The sequence below is a fragment of the Dipodomys spectabilis genome, unplaced genomic scaffold (genome assembly GCF_019054845.1).
Source record: "Dipodomys spectabilis isolate Male_0828 unplaced genomic scaffold, ASM1905484v1 ptg000026l, whole genome shotgun sequence".
Taxonomy (NCBI): Eukaryota; Metazoa; Chordata; class Mammalia; order Rodentia; family Heteromyidae; genus Dipodomys; species Dipodomys spectabilis.
Window position 1 is genome coordinate 11,784,434 of NW_024870703.1, and position 24,251 is coordinate 11,808,684.

At 43.9% G+C, this 24,251-nt stretch overlaps 1 protein-coding gene across 1 annotated transcript in view; it reads right to left on the reverse strand.

The window, feature by feature from the left end:
* Positions 1-24,251, reverse strand: part of Galm (galactose mutarotase) — a 52,594-nt gene that overhangs the window by 14,058 nt on the left and 14,285 nt on the right. Inside the window, exon 4 of the mRNA XM_042675529.1 lies at positions 16,904-16,985. Within this exon, the coding sequence (XP_042531463.1) occupies positions 16,904-16,985 (82 nt within the window). The remainder of the gene's footprint in view (positions 1-16,903; positions 16,986-24,251) is intronic.

The following is a 24,251-nucleotide window of genomic DNA, read 5'->3' on the forward strand; positions in this document are numbered from 1 at the left end:
TGATTAGCTGGAGATAAGAGTCTTGCAGACTTTCCCACCTGCACTGGCTTGGAACTCTGATCCTCAGATCTCAGCCTTCTGAGTAGTTAGGATTACAGGCGTGAGCCACCAATACCCAGCTCTAATTTTCTCTCTCTCTTTCTCTCTCTCTTTTTTGTCAGTCCTGAGACTTGAACTCTGGGCCTGGGCACTGTACCTCAGCTCTTCAGCTCAAGGCTAGCGCTCTGTCACTGGAGCCACAGCACCACTTCTGGTTTTCTGAGTGGTTTATTGGAGATAAAAAGTCTCATGGTGTTTCCTGCCCAGGCTGGCTTTGAACCATGCTCCTCAGATCTCTAATTTTCTTAAATATAATTATTATTAGTATTACTGACAAGAGAGAGATGTGTGAAAATGACATCAAGAATGTAGCCTGGCAGTATATTCAATAAAGATGACATAAAGAGCATAAAGAGGTGGTAACAATCCTGGGTTATTTTTTGAAGTGTAGGCATCACCGAGGAGGGGTCTAAAGACACACAGAGCAGAAGCGGAGGAAAATGATCAAAATAGCATAAGAAGAACAGCCAATGGACCTAAGATGTGCTGCCTTGAAGAAAAGTCTTAGTAGGGAGAGAAGAGCTGCCTTTTAAGCCCACCCTGGAGCAATCTCAGAACTAGATTCTAGAACAAGGCCAAATGAGGATCAGCTCTAGGCAGATAGATTTCAGCTCAGCATTTGAAAACTTTCTGATCTGATGACTCTGGACAGACAATGGGCATCCTGTTCCAAAGGCATCTGACTGGGGAGCCCAGAAGTCTGAGGTTCAGCTATGGGACAGATGATTGGCAGTGTCCAACCATGACGTCACAGGATTGTAGGCCTATTGGTCCATGGAACAAAAGTCATGAAGCAGGTGGTTTCTCCTTGAATCAACCTGTGATATTTTGGTTATTTCTCTTCTCTTAAAAAAAAAAAATGTTTGTTTTCACTCTGTGCGTGTGTGTGTGTGTGTGTGTGTGTAATGCGTGAGTACTGGGGCTAGAACTTGCAGCTTGGGTGTTGTCCCTGAGCTCTTTTGCTCAAGCCCAGCACTCCATCATTTAAGCCATAGCTCTGCTTCTGGATTTTTGTGGCTAATTGGAGCCTTTCCGGCCAAAGCTGGTTTTGAACCATAATCCTCCTCAGAACTCCTGAATAGCTAGGATTAGAGGAATGTGCCTTTGGCACCTGGATATTTTTACTTTTTTTTTGTTCTTTTTTTTTTCCCCCTCTCTTCAACACCAGGGCTTGAACTCAGGGCCTCATTTTGCTTCAGCTTACTTGCTCTTGGACTTTTCTACCTGACTGGCTTTGAGCTTTTTTTTGGGTCCGGTCATGGGGCCTGAACTCTGGGCCTGGGCGCTGTCCCTTAGCTCTTCAGCTCAAGGCTAGCGCTCTACCACTTGAGCCACAGCGCCACTTCCGGCTTTTCTCTTTTTGCTTATGTGGTGTTGAGGAATCGAACCCAGGGCCTTATGCATGCAAGGCAAGTGCTCTACCACTGAGCCACCTTCCCAGCCCCTGGCTTTGAGCTTTTATCCTTCAGATTTCAGCTTCCTGAGTAGCTAGGATTACAGATGTGGGTCATCATTGTCTAGCTTATTTTATTTTACTTATTTATTTTTTGAGCCTAGGTTTAGCTATGCTGCTCATACCTACCTGGAATTTCCCATGTATTCCAGGCTGGACTTGAATTTATGATTCTCCTGCCTCAGCCTTCTGAGTGCTGGAGTTACAGGCATGCTTAGAAAATTCATTTTATCTATGTAGATAATTGTTTTGAGAGCATCTTGCTATAGAATGATCTATGGATTTTTTTTTTTTTGTACTAGGGTTTGAACTCAGGGCCTTGAACTCAGGATATTGTGCTTCTTGCTGGGGTTTGCCACAGGCTGAGCTCCTCCTATCTACGCCTTCTGAGTATCAGATTACAGAAGCCACCCGCCTCTCTCCTGGCTTTGAGATTGGATCTGATGAGCGAACCAGAGCCAAGAATGTGACATGTGGGAGGAAGGAGGGGGGGCGAAGAGGCAGTCTAAAGACACCAGGGAATTGGAGAAGGGAGCAAAATGGGAGAAATAAGTGCCAAAATGAGGAAAGCGACAACTCTCCCTTGAAATAGAGCTTTTAAGGGCTTGGTACATAACTAGTTGGAGGAGGAACTTCAGGTACATTTATCACCTCGGCGCTTGTTAGAAACCTGGACCCCAGGGGCTTTAATGGAGACCACGGAGACAGAATCAGCATTTTAACAAGTTGGAAAAGCATTGATAGGGAGATCTGAGCCTCAGATGGGCTTCTGCACTTCTCTCTGAAAACTGAGTGGGGAGGAAGGCTGGGGGAACAGGAAGTGCTTGGCTCTGGAGTCTAGTCTCCATGGGAACGGCCCAGCTGTGCTTCCAGCTCAGCTGCTCCCATTATGTCTGTCTTTTATCTAGTCAGGTTCAGAACAGTCATTGGGATTTGCATAAGGAAGCTGGTGGTAATGGGCTCCTGGGCACAGGTATTCGTCTGACACCTAATTAAGCCATCTTGGTAAATCATCTCTAGAGTGTCAGTTATTATTTTAGGAAACAACATAAAGAGAATGATAATTAAAAGTAACACTCTGGGTGGGAATTTTTTTTACTTCATTCCAGTGGTTGGCAAGTAAAGCACCTTGGGATTTTTTTTTTTTTTTTTTGCAAAGGTAACATTTCTACAAATTCTCACATATCATGCAACCTCAAAGCTTGTCTATCTCCCCCCCCCCCCCCCCACTTCCTCTGCTGCTGCTTTGGGTTTGTGGCTTTATTCTACTGCTGTTTTCCTCCTACCCCGCTTTCCACTGAGCTCTTTCTGATTTTACCTTCTTGCTCCGGGGGAGGGGATGGCTTCTGGATATGACATGATATCCAAAGCCTAAAATGCTAAATTGAACCGCAGGCCATTTCCAGGTGAAAAGGCAATTTCACGCTTCACAGATGAACCCACACAGGCATTGTCATGAGGGTACTTTTCCATTTTTAGATCCCCATCAGGATGGCAACTAGGGATCTGCTGCTTAATTAAAAGTTCATCTTATAATGGCTTATGGCCTGTCCACCGCCTTCCAGCTCTGCCAAATGCACAGAGGCATCCAATAGCTCTGCTCTTCTCTGGAGACTGCCAGGATCCTGATTTGCCATATTCTACTGCCACATGTCCTTCCCATCCCTCACACTCTGCTACTTGCGAAGGGTCCATTGTCTATGACCTGAGCCACCTGATTAGTGACACTCACTGATCCGACATCCACACTTTGGCCTTCTGCCCCTGCCATTTGACAAAACCCGACTGTGGACCTCCTCACAATCTGCTTCCTCTGTTCCTGACTCCATGCAGTTGATAGAAACCAGAGAAAGCCTACAGAAACACTAATTGCAGCTACTGCAGATTCATGCTCTTAGACTTTAGCTGGATTTTTAGAGCCTTCTCAGGAGCATTTGACTTAAGTCAGTTCTTCTCCCTAAAGAAAAGCCTGAGCCAGGTACTGATGGCTCACACCTGTAAAACTAGCTACTCAGGAGGCTAAGATCCGAGGATTGTGGTTTGAAGCCAGTCTGAGCAGGAAAGTCCCTGAGTCTCTTATCTCAAATTAACTACCAGAAAACGGGAAGTGGAGCTACGGCTCAAAGTGGTAGAGCATTAGCCTTGAGAAAAAAAACAAAACAAAACAAAAAAACCAAAAAACTGGGACAGCACTCAGGCTCTGAGTTCAAGCCCCATGACTGACAACAAAAAAGTAAAACCTCTCCTTTGACTCCCTGAATGAACCAGAATGTCTGAGATAGACCCAGAATTCTATATTTAAGAAGGTTGTCTTAGCCAGGCACATGCTTGTAATCCTAGCTATTTGGGTGCCTGAAAGAGGAAGGATTGAGATTTGAGGCCAGCATGGGCATACACATGATGCCCAATCAACAGCAAGGTATGATGGCACGTGACTGTCATCCTATTTTATATGTAGTTCCATCCTAGCCAAGGTAGAAAAGAGACTCCATCTCAATGGAAGAAAGCTGGGCATGATGCTGAATACCTGCCATTGGGAAGCAAGAACATAGGTGGATCACAGTCCAGGCATGTGTACAGGCAGGAAGTGAGACCTTTTTTTTTTTTTTTGGTCGGTCATGGGGCTTGAACTCTGGGCCTGGGTGCTGTCCCTCAGCTCTTCAGCTCAAGGCGAGCGCTCTACCACTTGAGCTACAGTGCCACTTCCGGTTTTCTGGTGGTTTTATTGGAGATAGGAGTCTCATGGTCTCTCCTGCCCGGGCTGGCTTTGAACCACAATCCTCAGATCTCAGCCTCCTGAGTAGCTAGGATTACAGGCATGAGCCACCAGCGCCCGGCTAAGTGAGATCTTATTTATCTGAAAAATAACCAGTGCAAAAAAGGGCTGGAGGTGTGGCTCAGGGTTGAGCACCTGTCTAGGAAGCATGAGACTTTGAGTTCAAACTTCAGTACTACCACCAAAAAAAGAAGAAAAAGTGCCTTCATTGGAAAACACTCATTGGTTGGTATTTTCCAACTCTCTCTTCTCTGTCACAATCTGGCATCTGCTCTGTTTATGCTGTTAAGCACGGTCGGTAAAGATAATAGCGACTATAATCATGCCTTTTTCCCAGGTCTCTTCTGACTTTTCTCTCTCTCTAGTCTTGACACTGTTGGATTTTCTAAGACTTCCAGATACCCTTTCTCTTTCTTTGCTTTCTAAATGTGGCCATTTCCCCGTTAGTGCAGGCATTTCTTGGACCTTAGGTGTTGGGGATGGTTTAGAGGCTACTGTGCATTTGGTCCTCACATTAATCTCCTCAATCGAGATTTCCCTCTTGGAAATCTACAAAATGCATGCTACTAACTTGTATCTCCAGCTCTCTTTTTCTCTCTTAAATCTACAAAATGCATGCTGCTAACTTGTATCTCCAGCTCTCTTTTTCTCTCTTAACATCATCATCATTTGCCAACTGCTTGCTGGATATCTCTTATCTGGATGCCTGGCTAACTGTTTGGCCAAAAGTCAGCCCTGCTGTTGTATTCTGTGCTTTGGTATGCTCCTTCTCCTCGCTGCTAGATTGCTGCATGGACACTAAGAAGCCTCACTGCCCAGAGTGAGCTCAGGAAAATCTCCTTGCCTTGCCTCTATGTTCCCTTAGCCCAGTGGACAGGATGTCTAACCCAGCTCCAAACATATGCAGTACTTCTACTTCCTGGGAGCTTCTCTAAGGCAGAGACAGTGCTTCATTGTCTTTATAGGCCTCAGGAAGCAAGCAGCAGTCAGTAGATGCTCTATAAATATTACCAGAACCTAACTCATCTGTTCTGTGAACTCACTTGAGTTAGTCTCTAACCCGTTGTTTGATCTCCCAGCTCCCCATCCGCTCCCCCTTACCACTCAGTCCCTTCAGAATGAAATGACTTCTAAGAATTGCTATGCACCTAGAATGAACTATAGCCAGCCTTTGTTCTGACCTGGAGGGAGGAAATGTGGGTTTTCAATTAGCTCTCCACGAGTGGTGGTCAGAGCTCTAGCAACAAACTCTCCATCTGACAAATTCACTTGATGTGAGCCTGTAATTTTCACAGGAATTACACATAGCCTGGCTAAGTGCTAATTTCTGAGCTTTTATCCTGCCAAATCTCTACCACAATGGCTCATGTTTGCCAAGCTTGTAGCAGTGATGTATTTCCTAGCAGGGACAGGGAATACAGATACTTTAGGGAGTTATTATGGAGGTTCTTAAAACCATTCCTGGGGCCATTTTGTAGAGAGGAATTTAGTCAGGTGCCCTGTGGGAACATCACTACTGGGACATGTCCTTGGAGTTTGGGCATTGACCCTTGAGTACTCCTTGAGTACTGTCTAGGAGGGACTGTAAACAAGTCAGGGGTGACCATTCCATAAGATTCAGGATCATAACTTTAATCTTCAATGTTGCTCAAGTACTTCCTGAATATGGAGCCTTGCCTGGATGACAAGAGAATCTGTGCTATGCACTTGGTTATGGTCTTCACATAGGAAGAGCTTATCCAGTTTGGTTCAATGTTACTTTCTGAGGGCTGGCATAGTACCTGGCACATAGTAGGTACTTAATCCTTCCTGGTGATGGAAGCTGGGATAAGAAAAAGGGAGGAGGGCAGATGGAGAGCTGAAAGGGCTTGTTTCCTGAACGTAGGAGCTAAAGATGACGATCAGAACGTGGTGCTCTAGCTTTCCACTTGTGGAGTGACGCAGTGGGCCTGCCATTCTACATTTCACATACTAATGCTCAGCCCTGAGTTCTGGCACCGACAGCTGGTGGACACATGAAGATCATTTCACAGACAGGATCAAGCAGAAACAGAAAAGGTGGCCCTCCAACTCCTAGTTCTCCACTGCTGTTAGAAATGGACAGGATCTCAAAGTTCACTTCCCACAATCACCTTCTAATAAGGTATTATACATTTGGTTGATAAGATCCACATTTTCCTTGGCTGACTTGAGGGCATGGCTGGTGGGGAGTAGAGCTGAGGTCTTTATCTGATTTTCTGAATCCCAATTCTCATACCATATTGCATGAATATACTATATTTAAAACAACTGTAAAGAAGCAAAGAGTAGAGAGACGGGTGCGGGGGAGGAAGCTGTTCCTAGGTTGCTCAGATTGGCTCTTACTTCATTTGCTTTTTTTATTTAGCATAAATTAGTTTTTCCAGCTTCAACCCAAAGCAGTCTAACTTGAAAATCCCTACTTTTGTTCTGCAGTTAAATCCTGCCAGACCTTCTGGAGTTGATAAGGAGTCTGAACATAGGATGAATTCTGAGCAGCTTATGTCATTACAAAACCATGTGCAAGAAGGAATCTATTATTTCCAGGAAGTGGGGGACAGCTTTCTAAGGAGAAAGTAGAAGTCTTGAAGGATGAGTGGGGATTTAATGCTCAAACAAGGTGGGTGTTTGCAGTCTCTATAGGCCGGGGGCAGGGAGATTGCAGAAATAGGTAGAATATGAGAGACACACAGGAAATGGGGAGCTAGGGAGGCATCTAAGAGGTTTTTGTTTTATTTTGTTTGTTTTTTAGCAGTTGATGATCAAACTTAGATTTACATTTTATTTTATTTTTGCTGGCACCAGTCTTTGAACTCAGGGACTGATATTTTCTTGGTTTCCGTGGCTGATGCTCTACCACTCGAGTCATGTATCCAGGCTGAGGACTTACATTTTAGCATCATACCTTTAGGGAACAGAATGAAGACACTTTTGTTGTTGCTATTAGTTGTGGGGCTTAAACTCAGAGCCTGGGCACTGTCCCTGAGCCCTTTTCCTCAAGGCTAGTGCTCTACCACTTTGAGCCACAGTTCCATTTCCGGTTTTTGAGGGTTAATTGAAATAAGAATTGCATGGGGACTTTTCTGCCTAAGCTGGCTTGGAACCTTGGTCCTCAGAATCTGAGTAACTAGGATTACAGGCACAGTGCCACCGGTACCTGACTTGAAGATATATTGTTAGAGAATTTCATTTTCAGTTAGGGAGTGATCAAATAAATTTTTATTCATTCATGGATACCAATGGATGAAGCGTAGGCACTGATCTATACAAGAAAAAAAACCCACCTAAAGTAGGACAGAGCTGACGGAAGTAGAGTCATAGAGCAAATATGACTCCGAATTACTCTGAAGATAAAACTCAGTGGGACCTGATGAGTAAGACACGGGGGAGGGTGAAAGGAAAAAGGATCTTTGGAGATTTTTGTGAGTGTTAGTAGTGGGGTTTGAACTAGTTTAGCTTCTTCACTCAAGCCTGGCACTCTACCACTTGAGCCATAGCTCTACTTCTGACTGATTGCTGGTTTATTGAAGATAAGAGTCTCATGGATTTATCTGCTTGGGTTGGCTTTGAACTGTGATCCTCAGATCTCAGCCTCCTGAGGAGCCAGAATTACAGTCTACCAGCTTCTAGCTTGTGGGGATGATTAAAGCAAATACTAAATACTATGCCTGGAATTTTAGTATTTGATAAAGTCTAAAGGAATTTTCTATCAGGAGGTCCAGAAAGATTAAAACCCACATGCTGAACTTTGAAGATCAAAACAGTGTTTATCCACAGAAACTTTGAAACAGGAGGCTACTTTGGAATTTGTTATTTCTCCAGGGTAGACCCACAGGCCTGTTCTAGAGAAGTAATTAGAGCAAGAAGTAATTAGGTTGAACTGAGAAAGGCAGATAGGAAATAGCAAAGTCTCTCCACAGCCTTGTGGCAAGCCTTTTCCTACCAGAATTCTAATTTTGTCAAACTGGGGTTGCTTTCAGGTAATGTTTGAATGAGCTTTCCAAAACGGAGCAGATTAAGGACAGCAGGTGAACAAAAGCGGGATAGGGAACTGAATAGATGGAGTGAATTTTCATCAACACCAAACACATTTTCTCAGGGAAAAGAAGATTTTACTGTTGCTGTCAGAAGTAAAAACACAAATGGCCAAAGCATTCATTTCGGCTTTCTTAATCCCTTACTTACTACTAACAAAGAAAAAAAAGCAATGTGCTATAAATGCTTCCAAGAACCTCTCTAGTTGTGTATGTGGTTTTTGTCTTGCCAGATTGCATGCCTACCTTGCTCTCTTTCTCCATTCTGCCATGGGTGAAGGGAACATTTATAACCCTGTGAATAAAACAGTCTCTTGAAGAAACCTCCATTGGATTCTTCTCACTTGCTCACAGTTAGCTGGCTTAGTTCTAGTAGGACTCCAGGGCCTACTTTCCTTTTGCTGTCACAGGACAGGGCTGTAGAATCAGGTCTGACATGGTGTATGGAGAGCCGGGACTAGAGTTTTCTCTGTCTTAGAGATGCTTCTATACTTTTCCTTCTTGATAACAGCTTCTAAGAGCTCCACTTCCGGGAACCTACAGGCCTAACCCTGCCTATAGTAAGCAAGCAAGCACATTCAAGAGGAACAAAGATGCCCCAAGGAGAGCAAGTCCCATCCTACATAAGAGCAAATGCACTGTTGTTTTTTAGGGGCGTGGGGGTACTTAGAGCTTGAACTCAAGGTTCTCTTAGATTTTTCACTCATGGCTGGTACTCTACCATTCGTGCCACACCTCCACTTCTGACTTTTTATCTGGTTAAATGGAAATGACATGGACTTTCCTGTCTGGACTGGCTTAGAACCTTTATCTTCAGATCTTAGCCTCCTGAGTAGCTAGAATTACAGGGCATAAGCCACTGGCACTCTGGCAAAAAGGAACCTTTTATGGGAGGAGAGTTGGAAAAGAGGAGAATGAAGAGGCCATGTTATAAACACTGGTATCTTGAGTGCTTTATTGCTGTAAGGGCTCAAGACCTATATCCTCTATGACTGCCAAAAGAAAGGTATGCAGGAGAAAAATCAGGGTCCCAAGGGTCCTAGAAGTTTGTAGGCCCTGCTTGGAGTAGAAGTTTAAACAGAGATTTGCAGTAAACACAGACAGTATTTTCATCACAGTATACTTACTTTCGTTCTCGGTAACTGTATGCCACACTACCGTTTTTCTCTGTGACAATACAGTAAGCGGGTGACAAACAACATGGAGAATGAAGGCACCATTTTACTAAGTACCCTGGCCACAGGATTATAGTTACTGTAAAATAGTAAAGTGCTACATTCTCATAACAGTGTGTTTGCCCATCATCTGGAGTTTGTTTTTTTTTTTTAACTATCTTTAACCCAGTTGAAAAACATCCCTTAAGTTTAGATCTGAATCAGCATCTCCCTTTAGCACAGCTCAGAGTGGGGAAGAGGAAAAGAATAATAGAAGGTACATAATTTTGAAATAGTTTCTTTTTTTTTTCAGTCCTGGGACTGGAACTCTGGACCTGGGCACTGTCCCTGAGCATCTTTGTGCTCGAGGTTAGCACTCTACTACTTGAACCACAGTACTACTTCTGACTGTTTTTGAGTAGTTTATTGGAGATAAGAGTCTTATGCATGGACTTTTCTGCCCGACTGTCTTCAGAACTGTGATCCTCAGATCTCAGCATCCTGAGAAGCTAAGATTACAGGTGTGAGCCACCAGCGCCAAGTCTTTTTTTTTTTTTTTTTTTGCTGGTTGTGGGACCTGAACACGGGGCCTGGGCACTGCCCCTCAGCTCTTCAGCTCAAAGCTAGTGCTCTACCACTTCAGTGAGCCACAGCACCACTTTCAGCTTTTTCTGCTTATGTGGTGCTGAGGAATTGAACCCAGGGCTTTATGCATGCAAGGCAAGCACTCTACCACTGAGCCACCTTCCCAGCCCTTGCGCCAAGCCTTTGAAATAGTTTTGAAAGAGAATAAGTAGGTTCAAAATAGATTTTTTTAAAATTATAAAACTGAACAAGGAGCCGGGCGCCAGTTGCTCACGCCTGTAATCTTAGCTACTCAGGAGACAGATCTGAGGATCACGGTTCAAAGCCAGCCCGGGCAAGGAAAGTCCGTGAGACTCCTATCTCCAATAAGCCACTAGAAAACCGGAAGTGGCGCTGTGGCTCAAGTGGTAGAGCGCTTGCCTTGAGCTGAAGAGCTGAGGGGATAGTGCCCAAGCCCAGAGTTCAAGCCCCATGACCGACCAAAAAAAAAAAAAAAATTGAACAAGGAAACAAGTACACAAGTAGGAATTAGGGACTGCAAGCAGAGGACCCAGAAGGTGAGCAAACCCACTCATTCTTGGAGTAAAAGCCCATTTATATATATACAAGGAGGCTGGAATTGAACATAACTTTCTACTCCTGAGTTCTGAGGTCCTCTGTACCACCAGGCAGTTATCCCAGGGAATGTCATGGAGAAGAAAAGGCCATGAATGAATCTATCACCTGGCATTCTGCTGTATGAATGCTCCAAATAACGAAAGTAAGTAGTAAAGCTTTTCTTTTATCATATTTGTGAATTTTCTCTCAGAGGTAATTTTCCTATCACCTTCACTAGTAATTGCCAACATACATATGACCAAAGTATATTATTCACATGTATCAAGATATCATAGTAGCCAGGTACCGGTGGCTCACACCTGTAATCCTAGCTACTCAGGAGGCTGAGATCTGAGGATTGTAGTTCCATAGCCAGCCCAGGCAGGAAAGTCTGTGAGACTCTTATCTCTAACTACCAAAAAGCTAGAAGTGGAGCAGTGGCTCAAGTGGTAGCCTTGAGTGCTAGCCTCATGGCTAGAGTGTAGCCTTGAGCAAGAAAGCTCAGGGACAGTGCCCATAGCTTACGTTTAAGTCCCAGGACTAGCGCCAAAAAATAAATAAATAAAAATAAAAAATTCCACATATAGTTAACATGTACTAATATGAAAAAACGAGCTTTCAACATAACTTGAAAAAGAAAAGAACCAGTAAGACAAAGGATATGTCATATGTCATATGTTGCAACAGAACTATGACCTTTGAGGCTACAGAGGGTTGCAAGAATTTCCAGCTGCACTTTGCCTGACCTGGAGTTTTCCTTTCCTACATGCCCTTCTTTGTTAGGCTGACAAGGCCAGACAAACTCATATTTTTAATTTCAGAAAAATTCCTCTCTTTTTCCTTTCGCCTTTGAAATCAACCATGGTTTTCTTGTGTTTGCAGAAAGGTAGGAAAACATTGAATAGAAGGAAAAACAGGGAAGAAAATTAAGAGAAGCTGTGATGTAATCTGTACAAAAGGTAGCAAAAGAAAAAAAAAGAGAGAACTAACAATTCTGTCAAAACTTTTTTTTTTTTTTTTGTTGGTTGTGGGGCCTGAACTCTGGGCCTGGGCGCTGTCCCTGAGCTCTTCAGCTCAAGGGTAGCACTCTACCACTTGAGCCACAGCGCCACTTCCAGCTTTTTCTGCTTATGTGGTGCTGAGGAATTGAACTCAGGGCCTAATGCATGCGAGGCAAGCACTCTACCACTGAGTCACCTTCCCAGCCCCCAAACTTCTTTTTTCTTAGAGGAGAGAAATCTTTGTTCACCATCCCAAACCAACTTTCCTTTTTCCCTTCTTTCCTCCTTTCCTCCATCTCTCCTTCCCCTTCTTTCTTTCTTTCTTTTTTTCTTTCTCCTTCCTTCCTTCCTTCCTTCCTCCCTCCCTCCCTCCCTTCTTTCCTTCCTTCCTTTTCAGTGCTGGTACTGGGGCCTGAACTCAGAGCCAGAGTGCTTAGCTTTCCTTAGCTTTTAGCTCAAGGTTAGTGCTCTACCACTTGAGCCACACCTCCACTTCTGGCCTTTTGATGGTTAATTGGACATAAGTGTCTCACAGGCTTTTCTGCCTTGCTGGCTTTAAACTACAGGTACTCAGCCTCCTGAGTAGCTGGGATTACAGGTGTGAATCACTGGTAACCAGCTAAAATCACAACCTGAACTTTTTTTCATACCTAGCACATTGTAAGGTCTGTGGAGTATGAGTCTTGTTAGAAACCTAATTTCTTCTCTCTCTCACTTTTTTTTTTCTTCCAGTGCTGGCATCAGACACAGGGTCTTGTTTACGATAACAAGTTACAAAGCTACATCCCTAGCCCAAGGGACTGAGGAAGTATGAATCCCAATAGCTTTCTACTACTTGTTAATTATGTAATCCTTGGGTATCAATCCATTTTTTTTTTTTTTGGTCCGGTCGTGGGGCCTGAACTCTGGGCCTGGGCACTGTCCCTCAGCTCTTCAGCTCAAGGCTAGTGCTCTACCACTTGAGCCACAGCGCCACTTCCGGCTTTTTTTTTTCTTTTTGCTTATGTGGTGCTGAGGAATCGAACCCAGGGCCTTGAGCATGCAAGGCAAGCGCTCTACCACTGAGCCACCTTCCCAGCCCGTATCAATCCATTTTTATGTGCAATAATAATAATATACTTGAGAAAAATAGACTTAGTTCACAGTTTTGAAGGCTGAAAAGTCAAGATTAAGTGACCTCATCTTTTTTTTTTTTTTTTTTTTTTGTCGGTTGTGGGGCTTGAACTCTGGGCCTGGGCGCTGTTCCTCAGCTCTTCAGCTCAAGGCCAGCACTCTACCACTTGAGCTACAGCGCCACTTCCGGTTTTCTGGTGGTTTATTGGAGATAGGAGTCTCACGGTCTCTCCTGCCCGGGCTGGCTTTGAACCGCGATCCTCAGATCTCAGCCTCCTGAGTAGCTAGGATTACAGGTGTGAGCCACCAGCGCCCGGCTAAGTGACCTCATCTTTTTGGCCTCTATTAGGGAACCCTTGGCTATAGCATAACAGGAAGCTCAAATACATAAAGAGGCCTCCCTTTGCAATAATGATCCACTGTCCTAAGATTTCACTCACACTGAGAGACTAGCATTAATTTCTTCTAAGGATGATGGCCTATGTCCTAATTACCTTACACTAGACCTCATCTCTTCAACCTGGATCAAGTTTTTCCAGCATATAAACCTTGAAGGGACACAAATCATATCCAAACACTAGCACCCTTATTAAGTTAAACTCCTTGTTCTATAGTTTCTTCATCTGTTAAATAAGAAAAATGAGCAGAGCTTACCATATAAGGTTGTAATGTGGCTTCTTTACAAGTCTTCTCTGAAAGACAAGCTATTATAAACCTTCCCCTCATCTCAAAGGTCATATATATTCTTCCCCCCACCTCCAATTCAACAAAACCACAATCTCTTGACATTGCCTATCAATTTCCAGAAGGCTTAAGGGAGTGTGTCCAGTCTAACAGGTTTTTTTTGCAGCATGTCTCAGGGAAGTGGTCTTGTCATTCAGTCTACCTCTAGCTGAATAACCAGAAATTTGATATTGGATTTAGGTATGTCCATGAGTCTATTTTGTATGGATTGGCCTTGAATTCACCTAGGGCCAACCTAGGGATTACAGTTCAGTAGAATCCAGTGCAGATCTGACATGGCCTAGACAGTTTCTCCAGATCACACACTGCCTGGTGCTTTAGAAGGACAGTCCTTCCCTGGGACTGCTCCTGCTCTTTCCATCCATGTCCCTTCTATTTGTAGAAAAGAAAATGAGAATGCATGAGGGTTTCATGTTAAAACATTACACGAAGACCAAAGGCCCCTTATAGTTAACAGTGAAGCTAAGACAAAGAAGGCCTATTACCTGCCAGAGTCCAGAGTTCTTAGGTCCTACTCACTTGAACAGTTTTTCATTATTAGGACAAGTATAGAGTTTTATCTGAATCCTTATTGTTATTATTATCATTTTATTATTTGCACTGATACTGGAGCTTGAACTCAAAGCCTAGGTCTTATCTCTTGGCTTTTTCACTCAGGCTGGAGCTCTTGAGCCAAAGCCTTTTGATAGTTAACTGAAGTGAAGAGTCTCATGGACTTTACTACCTGGCTTAACTTCAACTTGAATCCTCAGATCTCAGCCTCTCGAGTGATTAGGATTATAGGTACGAGCCACTGGCTTGTGGCTTTTAAGAGTTTTCTGAGCTGGGCGCTGGTGGCTCACACCTGTAATCCTAACTACTTAGGAGGCTGAGGTATGAGGATTTTGGTTCAAAGCCAGCCCAGGCAGGAAAGTCCGTGAGACCCTTATCGCCAATAAACCACCAGAAAACCAGAAGTGGTGCTTTGGCTCAAGTGGTAGAGCGCTCACCTTGAGCTGAAGAGCTGAGGGACAGCGCCCAGGCCCAGAGTTCAAGCCCCACCACTGACAGAAAAAAAAAAAAAGAGTTTTATGAGTCCATGAGATTTATAAGTTAAACTCTACTATTGCCTCAATTACCTCTTAAATGAAGTCAAATCATCTAGATATCTCAGACTATGTGTATTTGTGATTTTTAGCTGATCAAAACTCACAGGATAGCATAAGAACACTTCACAAATATTCATAAAACTATGCTTATTTTATTTCACAATGTGCATTATAAGCTACCTGGTTCGCTTTCTTCCTTATCAGTCACAAAACAGCACCTGCCACTAATTTTTTCCTTTGCTGGTAGTCGGGTGTGAGCTCAGGGTTTCCGTCTTATTAGCTTTTTCTGCTCAGGGCTGGTGCTCTACCACTTGAGGGACATCTCCACTTCCAGCTTTTGGTGGTTCTTTTTTTTTTTTTTTTGTCAGTCGTGGGCCTGGGCTCTGTCCCTGCGCTCTTTACCTCAAGGTGAGTGCTCTACTGCTTGAGCCACAGCACCACCTCCGGTTTTCTAGTGGTTTATTGGAGATAAGAGTCTCACGGACTTTCCTTGCCTGGGCTGGCTTTGAACCCGTGATTCTCAGATCTCAGCCTCCTGAGTAGCTAGGATTACAGGTGTGGGCCACCACCACCCTGACTCGGTGGTTAATTAGTGATAACAGTCTCAATAGACTTTCCTCCCCAGTCTGGGCTGGCTTAAAACCTTAATCCTCAGGTTGCAACTTCCCTGAGTAGCTATGATTATAGGCATGAGCTATCAGCTTGAACTCAGGGCCTGAGTGCTGCCAGTTTACTCTTTATTTTTCCTTAAAGTCTGAGCGTATAGTTCTAATGTAATCATTATGCAGTTTGGATGTGATGTGTCACTTGCTCAGGCTCTTCTAGTGAGTCATTTAAATATCAGAAGCTGACATGTTACCAAGGCAACATAAAAGCCTTTAGATCCAGCCTTGGAGCCCAGGAGCATATTCAAAACTGGGATGCCAAAGTTTGCATTCCATTTTTCTCAATTTCTTGTTGTTTTTCCAATTAGGTTTTTTAACATTTTAATTAATTAATTTTGCTGGTGCTGGGGCTTGAATTCAGGGCATGGGCACTGTCCCTGAGCTCCATTTTGTTTTGTTTTGTTAGTCATTGGGGCTTGAACTCTGTCTGGGCCTCAGCTTTACAGCTCAAGGTAAGTACGCTACCACTTAAGATTAATTAGAGATGAGTCTCACGACTGCCTAGGATTACAGGTGTGAGCTACTGGTGCCTGGATCCCTGAGCTCTGATTGCTCAAGCTAGCACTCTACCACTTGAGCCACAGTGCCACTTCTGGCTTTTTCTGTATGTGGTACTGAGGAATCAAACCCAGGGCTTCATGTATGCTGGGCAAGCACTCTACCACTAAGCCACATTCCCAGCTCTCCAACTAGTTTCATAGCCACTATATTTCTGGAAGTTTCTAATTCCTTATTTTGTAATTGAGGTTTTTGTTTAGTATACAGGCTCACATACTTATCTTTTTTTCCTTGCAAAAAAATTTTACTTGCTGTCATAAATACAACTCCATTGTGTTAAAGAGGCCAAACTAAAGACAAGCCTTTAGCTAGTATAGGGCACATTTTCAGGAAAGGTGAAGTTTTTAATCTCACATTATTATTAATTTATTTATTTTGCTGGTCATGGGGCTTGAACTCTGGGCCTGGGCGCTGTCCCTCAGCTTTTCAGCTCAAGGCTAGCGCTCTACCACTTGAGCCACAGCGCCACTTCTGGCTCTTTCTGCTTATGTGGTGCTGAGGAATCAAACCCAGGGCCTCATGCATGCAAGGCAAGCACTCTACCATTGAGCCACCTTCCCAGCCCCTCACATTAATTTTTAAACCTTCAAAATGTGAAACAATTTTAGATTTACAAAAATGTGATTAAAAAAATAACACATCTCCATTGTACCTTTACCCAGCTTCACCTAATGTTAACATATTACATAAATAACAAATATACAAATATGTATAAAATATCAAAACTAAAAATCTAACAGCCTTGATGAGCATTTTTCCAGACTTACTTACCACTAATGCTCTTTCTTGAGCTTGGAATCCAATCCACAATCTCTCTTTGTAGAAAGGAGAGAGGGAGGGAAAGAGGGAGGGAGGAGGGAAAGAATGAAGGAAAGGGAGGAGGGAAGGAAGGAAGGAAGGAAGGAAGGAAGGAAGGAAGGAAGGAAAGAAGGAAAGGAAAGAAGGAACGAAGGAAGGAAAGAATGAAAGAAGGAAGGAAAAAAGGAGGGAAGGAAGGAAAACAATTAGATTCACTAACCTGTAGGAATCAGGGTTTCATCCACAGGCAAAAAAGCATCAGCTTCTATGGTGACTTCATGGTCATATATATTTGGAGAGCCCTGGGAAGGAATAGGAAAGAGAAAGAAAAGACTTACTGCTTAATCTTATTTTTACATTTACATTTTGCTTTTTTTTTTTTTTTTGGGTCCGGTCCTGGGCCCTGAACTCTAGGCCTGGGCACTGTCCCTCAGCTCTTCAGCTCAAGGCTAGCGCTCTACCACTTGTGCCACAGTGCCACTTCCGGCTTTTTTCTTTTTGCTTATGTGGTGCATGAACCCAGGGCTTCATGCATGCAAGGCAAGTGCTCTACCACTGAGCCACCTTCCCAGCCCCTTACATTTTGCTTTATTGTATAACATTTCTTGCTGCGTGCCGGTGGCTCACGCCTATAATCCTAGCTACTCAGGAGGCTGAGATCTGAGGATCGTAGTTCAAAGCCAGCCCGGGCAGGAAAGTCTGTGAAACTCTTATCTCCAATAAACCACCAGAAAACTGGAAGTGGTGCTGTGGCTCAAGTGGTAGAGTGCTAGCCTTGAGCTGAAGAGCTGAGGGACAGTGCTCAGGCCTAGAGTTCAAGCCCCACGACCGACAAAACAAAACAAAAAACAAAAAAACTTTAGATCCTAATAAATGGATGGTGATCATTAAATATAATCACTTTAGTGAAGGTAGACAAGGCCATTTCCAAACTTGTTCACTGATGAATTTGGTTTTTTGTTGTGGTCGTTTGTTTTTTTTTGTTTTTGTTTTTGCACTGTGCTGGGGCTTGAACTCAGGCCTTTCTATCTCACTTTGCTTTTTCACTGAAGGCTGGATCCTTACAACTTGAGCCATATCTCCACTTCCAGCTTTTTGCTTTTTAGTTGGAGATAAGAATTTCATGGACTTTTCTGTAAGAGCTGGCTTTGAACCACGATCCTCTAGATCTCAGCCTCCTGAGTCATCGGCGCCTGGTTCACTGATAAATTTGGAAGTTTTCAAAGTGTGACCTCAGGATGCATTTCCTTTTCTACATGGAATATGAAAGTGAAAATCAGAGTGCCCACAGTGGTTAGAGAGCCTTCTGGACCTTGGCTTCTTAGTGGAGGGGTTCTGCTACTGGAGCCAGAGTCACTGACAGTGACACACATGTCCTGGGCAGTCAAACCATGGCTCATCAGGAGGCATCCAGTACCCCTCTCTAGCACAGTTCCCACCCAGGCGACCCACTCCCTACCACACTACAAGTCTAAGTGTCAGAATTGAAGTCCATGTGTCTGAGAGATGGTTCTTCTGTGGAGTCAAAGGCTAGTCTAGGAAGCCCAGGTGAGTGGTTAGAAGGCCCCGAGGCCTATCTAATTTTAACTAACATTGAGTGGCCCCAGCAAAGCCCCAGCAATTTTGGATATAAAATTGGGGTGATGCTGTGCATTGGTGACTCATGCCTGTAATCCTAGCTACTCGGGAGGCTGAGATCTGAGGATCACAGTTTGAAGTTAACTCAAGCAGCAAAGTCTTTTTTTTGGGGGGGGGGGGGCTGGTTGGGGGGCCTGAACTCTGGGCCTGGGCGCTGTCCCTCAGCTCTTCAGCTCAAGGCTAGCGCTCTACTACTTGAGCCACAGTGCTACTTCCAGTTTTCTAGTGGTCTATTTGAGATAAGACTCTCACAGACTTCTCTGCTGGGGCTAGCTTTGAACCTTGATCCTCAGATCTCAGCCTTTTGAGTAGCTAAGATTACAGGCGTGAGCCACTGGCACCTGGCTCACAGTACATATTCTTGTGTGCTTTATTTCTTCCATACAACATAATGCTCTTGAGATCATCCATGCTATTGAATTGGTATGATGGTCCTTTTTACTGCTGGGTAGTATTCCATTATATGAATACATGACGATTTGTTTATCCCTTTATCCTGTGGATTGACTCATGCTTATTTCCAGTGTTTTAATATTATTTAAAAAAAGCTGCTTCGGAATTTCTATTTTCTGTTTTTTTTTTTTTTTTTCGTCTTCCTCTTCTAATTGAAGCATTAAGGCAGGAAGAAAATGACTCAACATAAAAACCACACACCAAATAAATTGAAAAGGAAAGGAACATTCGTCAGGCTCCACATGCTCAGCATGGCCATTAGGTCACCAAGCCCTGACATTCTTTGCCTCAAGAGCAGCATGCTTAACATCTGCTGCCTCTTCTGGCCTGGAAAATGTAGTGGTCTATCCTTGTGGAATATACTGTTGGGCTCCTTTCCTCTCAGGGAGGATGAAAACTTGGTAAGAAACACTGGTTCACAAACAGACCTTGAGGTTCATCTCTGAGCACAATGTGTTGGTTAACTTTGCTTGGCTGCTGCTAGGAACCATTTACAGAATTCATTTGAGTTGCACAGAGCTTTAAAGTCTTTTTGTACATTGCCATGACTTGCTACTACCCCCTAGCAAGAAGTAACAGACTATAGGTTATTACCCATAAGTCACTTTAACTTCTTTGCAATCACCTTTCCTTTCTTCAGGCCAGAAACATGGAGAACCTTGTTGATTTAGCATACTTGGGCCATAGATTCAGAGAAAGGGACTCTTCCCTGTCCCCAGAAGACAGTGTTGATTATTCTAAACCAATCATGGTTGTATAATCCCCTTGCTGGCAGAAAAAGCATGTATAGGTCACATTTTTGGCCAATAAAAATGTGAAAGTCAAGCTGGATGCCAGTGGCTCATGTCTGTAATCCTAGCTACAGGAGGCTGAGATCTGAGGATCATGGTTCAAAGCCAGCCCAGGCAGGAAAGTTCATGAGACTCTTATCTCCAATAAACCACTCAGAAAACTGGAAGTGGTACTGTGGCTCAAGTGGTAGAGTGCTAGCCTTGAGCTGAATAGCTGAGGGTCAGCACCTAGGCCCAGAGTTCAAGCCTCATGACCGGAAAAAAAAAAAAAAAAGTGGAAGTCTGTGTGTAGGAGGGGGGAGGGCTTCTAGGAAAGTTTTTACTTATTCTTAGAAAGGAAATATTAGTGGCATGGAAAAAGGACTAGGTCTTTTTTTAGATCTCTAGAGGTGACTAGGAGGAGGTGATTTCTTCCTCCCTCCCCCCTAGCTCCCTTCTTCCCTCCTTCCCTTCCTTCCTTCCTTCCTTGCTTGCTTCCTTCCTTTCTTTTGCTGATCCTGGCACTTGAACTCAGGGCCTGGGTGCTGTCCCTGAGCTTCTTTTGCTCAAGGCTAGAGCTGTCCTACTTGAGCCAGAGTTCTGCTTCTGGCTTTTTTTGGGTAGTTTTAGTGGAGATAAGAGTCTCACAAAATTTCCTGCACGGGTTGGCTTCAAACCAAGATCCTCAGATCACAACCTGCTAAATCGCTTGGATTACAGGCATGAGCCACCATTGCCTGGTGAGGATATTGAGCTGTAGCAACCACTCTTTGACTATTAGGTATGCCTGAAGACAACACCCAAACATTGAGGAAGGACAATGTAAAAATGGAAGAACCTGGGTCCCTGATGATGGATCTGCCTAGTCATACTAGAACCACACCTCTGACTCAAATTTCCCCAGACACACTCTTACAGCTCTTTAGGCAAATTTTCAATTAAAAAAAAAATTATCTGAAGCCAGGGGCGCTGGTGGCTCACGCCTGTAATCCTAGCTACTCAGGAGACTGAGATCTGAGGATCATGGTTCAAAGCTAGCCTGGGCAGGAAAGTCCATGAGACACTTATCTTCAATAAACCACTAGAAAACCGGAAGTGGCGCTGTGGCTCAAGCGGTAGAGTGCTTGCCTTGAGCTGAAGAGTGCAGGGACAGCGACCAAACTCAGAGTTCAAGCCCCACGACTGACCCCCCCCCCCCCAAAAAAAAATCTCTGAGTTTTATGTCCTGCACAGGATGGAACAGGATAAACAAAACAAAATCCAACAAAGCAGTGAAACTCCTGCAATCTCCATACCTTTTCCACTCATTGGAAAACACGACTTACTTTTCCCCCTAGACTTCTAATTTTCAAATGAGAGGTGATGAACCAATGCTTGCACTCCAAAGCAAAACAAAAAGATTGTTTGCTGAATTTAAAAACAAAGTATATAAAAAATACATAAGCAGACTATTTGACGTATTAAGTTTTGAATTGTGGATTCAAGCTACATTACTCATAAGTAGGGGGTAGCTCACATCTGTAATCATAGCTTCACAGGATGCTGAGATCTAAAGATCACAGTTCAAAGAGAGTCCCAGCAGGAAAGTCAGTGAGACTCTTATCTCCAATTATCTAGCAAAAAGCTAAAAGCTATAAAGCCCTGGGTTTGATTCCTCAGTACCACATAAACAGAAAAAGCCAGAAGTGGTGCTGTGGCTCAAGTGACTCAAGCCCCAGGACTGGAAAAACAACAACAAAATTGTAGTAAATCTTATGAATTTTGTCAAATTCTTTTTTGTCGGTCGTGGGGCCTGAACTCTGGGCCTGGGCACTGTCCCTCAGCTCTTCAGCTCAAGGCTAGCGCCCTACCACTTGAGCCACAGTGCCACGTCCATCTTTTTCTGCTTATGTGGTGCTGAGGAATTGAACCAGGGCCTCTTGCATGCAAAAGGCAAGCACTCTACCACTGAGCCACCTTCCCAGCTATTCTCATCATTTCTCTGTAAACTTAATTTTAAAAGTAGAGCTTCATATGGTGGTCTTTTGGGTATTTTTTTTTTTCTAGTTAAGGTCCCATGTCTCTAGTCCAGGCTGACTTCAAACTTTCTTTCAATCCTTCTACCTCAACCTATGGAGTACTGAGATTAAAGGCATGTTCCATCATACCTGACCTAATTTGTTTTAAGATTGGTAAAAGAGGGGCTGGGAAGGTGGCTCAGTGGTAGAGTGCTTGCCTTGCATGCATGAGGCCCTGGGTTCGATTCCTCAGCACCACATAAGCAAAAAAAAAAAAAAAGCCGGAAGTGGCACTATGGCTCAAGTGGTAGAGCACTAGCCTTGAGCTGAAGAGCTGAGGGACAGAGCCCAGACCCAGAGTTCAGGCCCCACGACCGGACCCAAAAAAAAAGACTGGTAAAAGAATGATGAATGTTCCTAAAGAATAACAAGCAAGGAAAGAGCTACAATTCTTTTTTAACCCTCACTTTTTTTTCCCTTCAGTTGTGGGACTTGAACTCTGGGCCTGCGCACTGAGCTCTTCAGCTCAATGGAGCATTCTTACTACTTGAGCCACAGTGCCACTTCTGGCACCTCCGCTCTTCACCTCAAGGCGAGTGCTCTACCACTTGAACCATACCACCATTTCCAGTTTTCTGGTGGTTTATTGGAGATAAGAGTCTCACAGACTTTCCTGCCCAGGCTGGCTTTCAGCTGCAATCCTCAGATCTAGGATTATAGGCATGAGCCACTGGTGCCCAGCTTGTAATTCTTATGTGCCCAGCTTGCAATTCTTATTTTTAAAGGGGTAAGTTTGGAAAATACATAAGAACCAATGAATTGTTATTTGAGAAAATAACAGAAAAAGATCGGCTGATCAGCACCAACCCCCCAAAATGGTAAAAATGCAAGATAATATGATTGACTGTAAATATTGTCTTGTAGTAAATTATGCCAGAGTGACTCAAGTAGTGTGGACAATGTAGAGTCCTTCTGAAAAGCTGGAAGTGCCTGGTACTGGTGGTTCACATCTGCAGTCTGTAATCCTAGCTACTTAGGGGGCTGAGGTCTGAGGACTGAGGTGTGAGGCCAGCCCAGGCAGAGAAGTCTGTGAGATTCTTATCTCTAGTTAATCACTAAAAATCTGGAAGTAGGGCTGGGAAGGAGGCTCAGTGGTAGAGCACTTGCCTTGCATGCATGAGGCCCTGGGTTCGATTCCTCAGCACCACATAAGCATAAAGAAAAAAGCCAGAAGTGGTGCTGTGGCTAGAGCGCTAGCCTTGAGCTGAAGAGCTGAGGGACAGCGCCCAGGCTCAGAGTTCAGGCCCCACGACTGGACCCCCCCCCCCAAAAAAAAAAAATATCTGGAAGTACAGCTATGCCTCCTGTGGTAGAATGCCAGCCTTGAGTGAAAGAGTTATGGCCTGGGCCCTGAGTTCAAGCTCCACTACTGTCACACACACACACACACACACACACACACACACACACACACACACACACACACACACACACACACACACACAGAAGGAAAAACACACAGAGGGATTAATAAAGATAAAACCCTCAGAGTTTGATTGAGCCTGTTCTTTCTTTTCTTTTCTTTTCTTTTTTTTGGAGGGGGCCTTGAACTCAGGGCTTGAGCAGTGTCCCTGAGCTCCTTTTTGTCTTTTTGTTTTGTTTTGTTTTTTGGGTCTCGTCTTTTTTCTTTTTGCTTATGTGGTGCTGAGGAATCGAACCCAGGGCCTCAGGCATGCAAGGCAAGCGCTCTACCACTGAGCCACTTCCCTAGCCCCTCCTTTTTTTCTTAAGGCTAGTACTCTACCACACTTAAGCCACAGTGCCACTTCTGGCTTTTTCTGTTTACATGGCACTAAGGAACTGAACCCAGGGATTCATGCATGCTAGGCAAGCACTCTACTGCTAAGCCACATTCCCAGCCCTGGCTGAGCTTTTCAATGTCTCATGTGAGAACCTCCTCAACCAAGGTTCCCATTAAGAGCGAATAAAATGACTTACAGGGGATCACTGAAGTTGTCCATGACTCTATGTCACCCTTAGGTAGACATTTTAAGGGCTCTTTCATTGAGGTTTATCCCAGTCTTGGCTTCTTTCAATGCTTTTATTAATACCTTCGTAAAGTACTTCTAACAGTGGCTGATAAATAATACCTATTATTGTGGAGTTGAGAGAACACATCTACTAATCCAAAAATCTCAGCTCTTCTACTTATTTATTATTTTTCTGCCAATACTGGATCTTGAACTTAGGGCCTCACGTTCTTGCTTAGCTTTTTCACTTCAGTGCTCTTGCTCTACTCCTTGAGCCACATCTCTACATCTTATTTTTTGCTGATTAATTGGAGATAAGAGTCTCATGGACTTTTCTGCCCAGGATGGCTTCAAATCATGATCCTCAGATCTCAGCCTCCTGAGCAGGTAGGATTATAGGCTTGGAACAGGTATAACCAGCTCTAGCTCTTCTAGATTCAAGTCTAGTGTTCTTTCCACTGTCACCTACTGTACAATGTAGTACTGGCTACCAGAAACCCTGGGAGGAGCTGGTGGGCTGCTCAGTGGGAGCACACACACCTTGATAGCATTATTATTATTTTTATTGTTATTATGAAGGTGATGTACAAAGGGATTACAGTTGCATAAGTCAGGCAAAGAGTACATGTCACCCCTTCCCTTGCTCTCTCCTAATTTCTCCCTCCCACATCCACCCACAA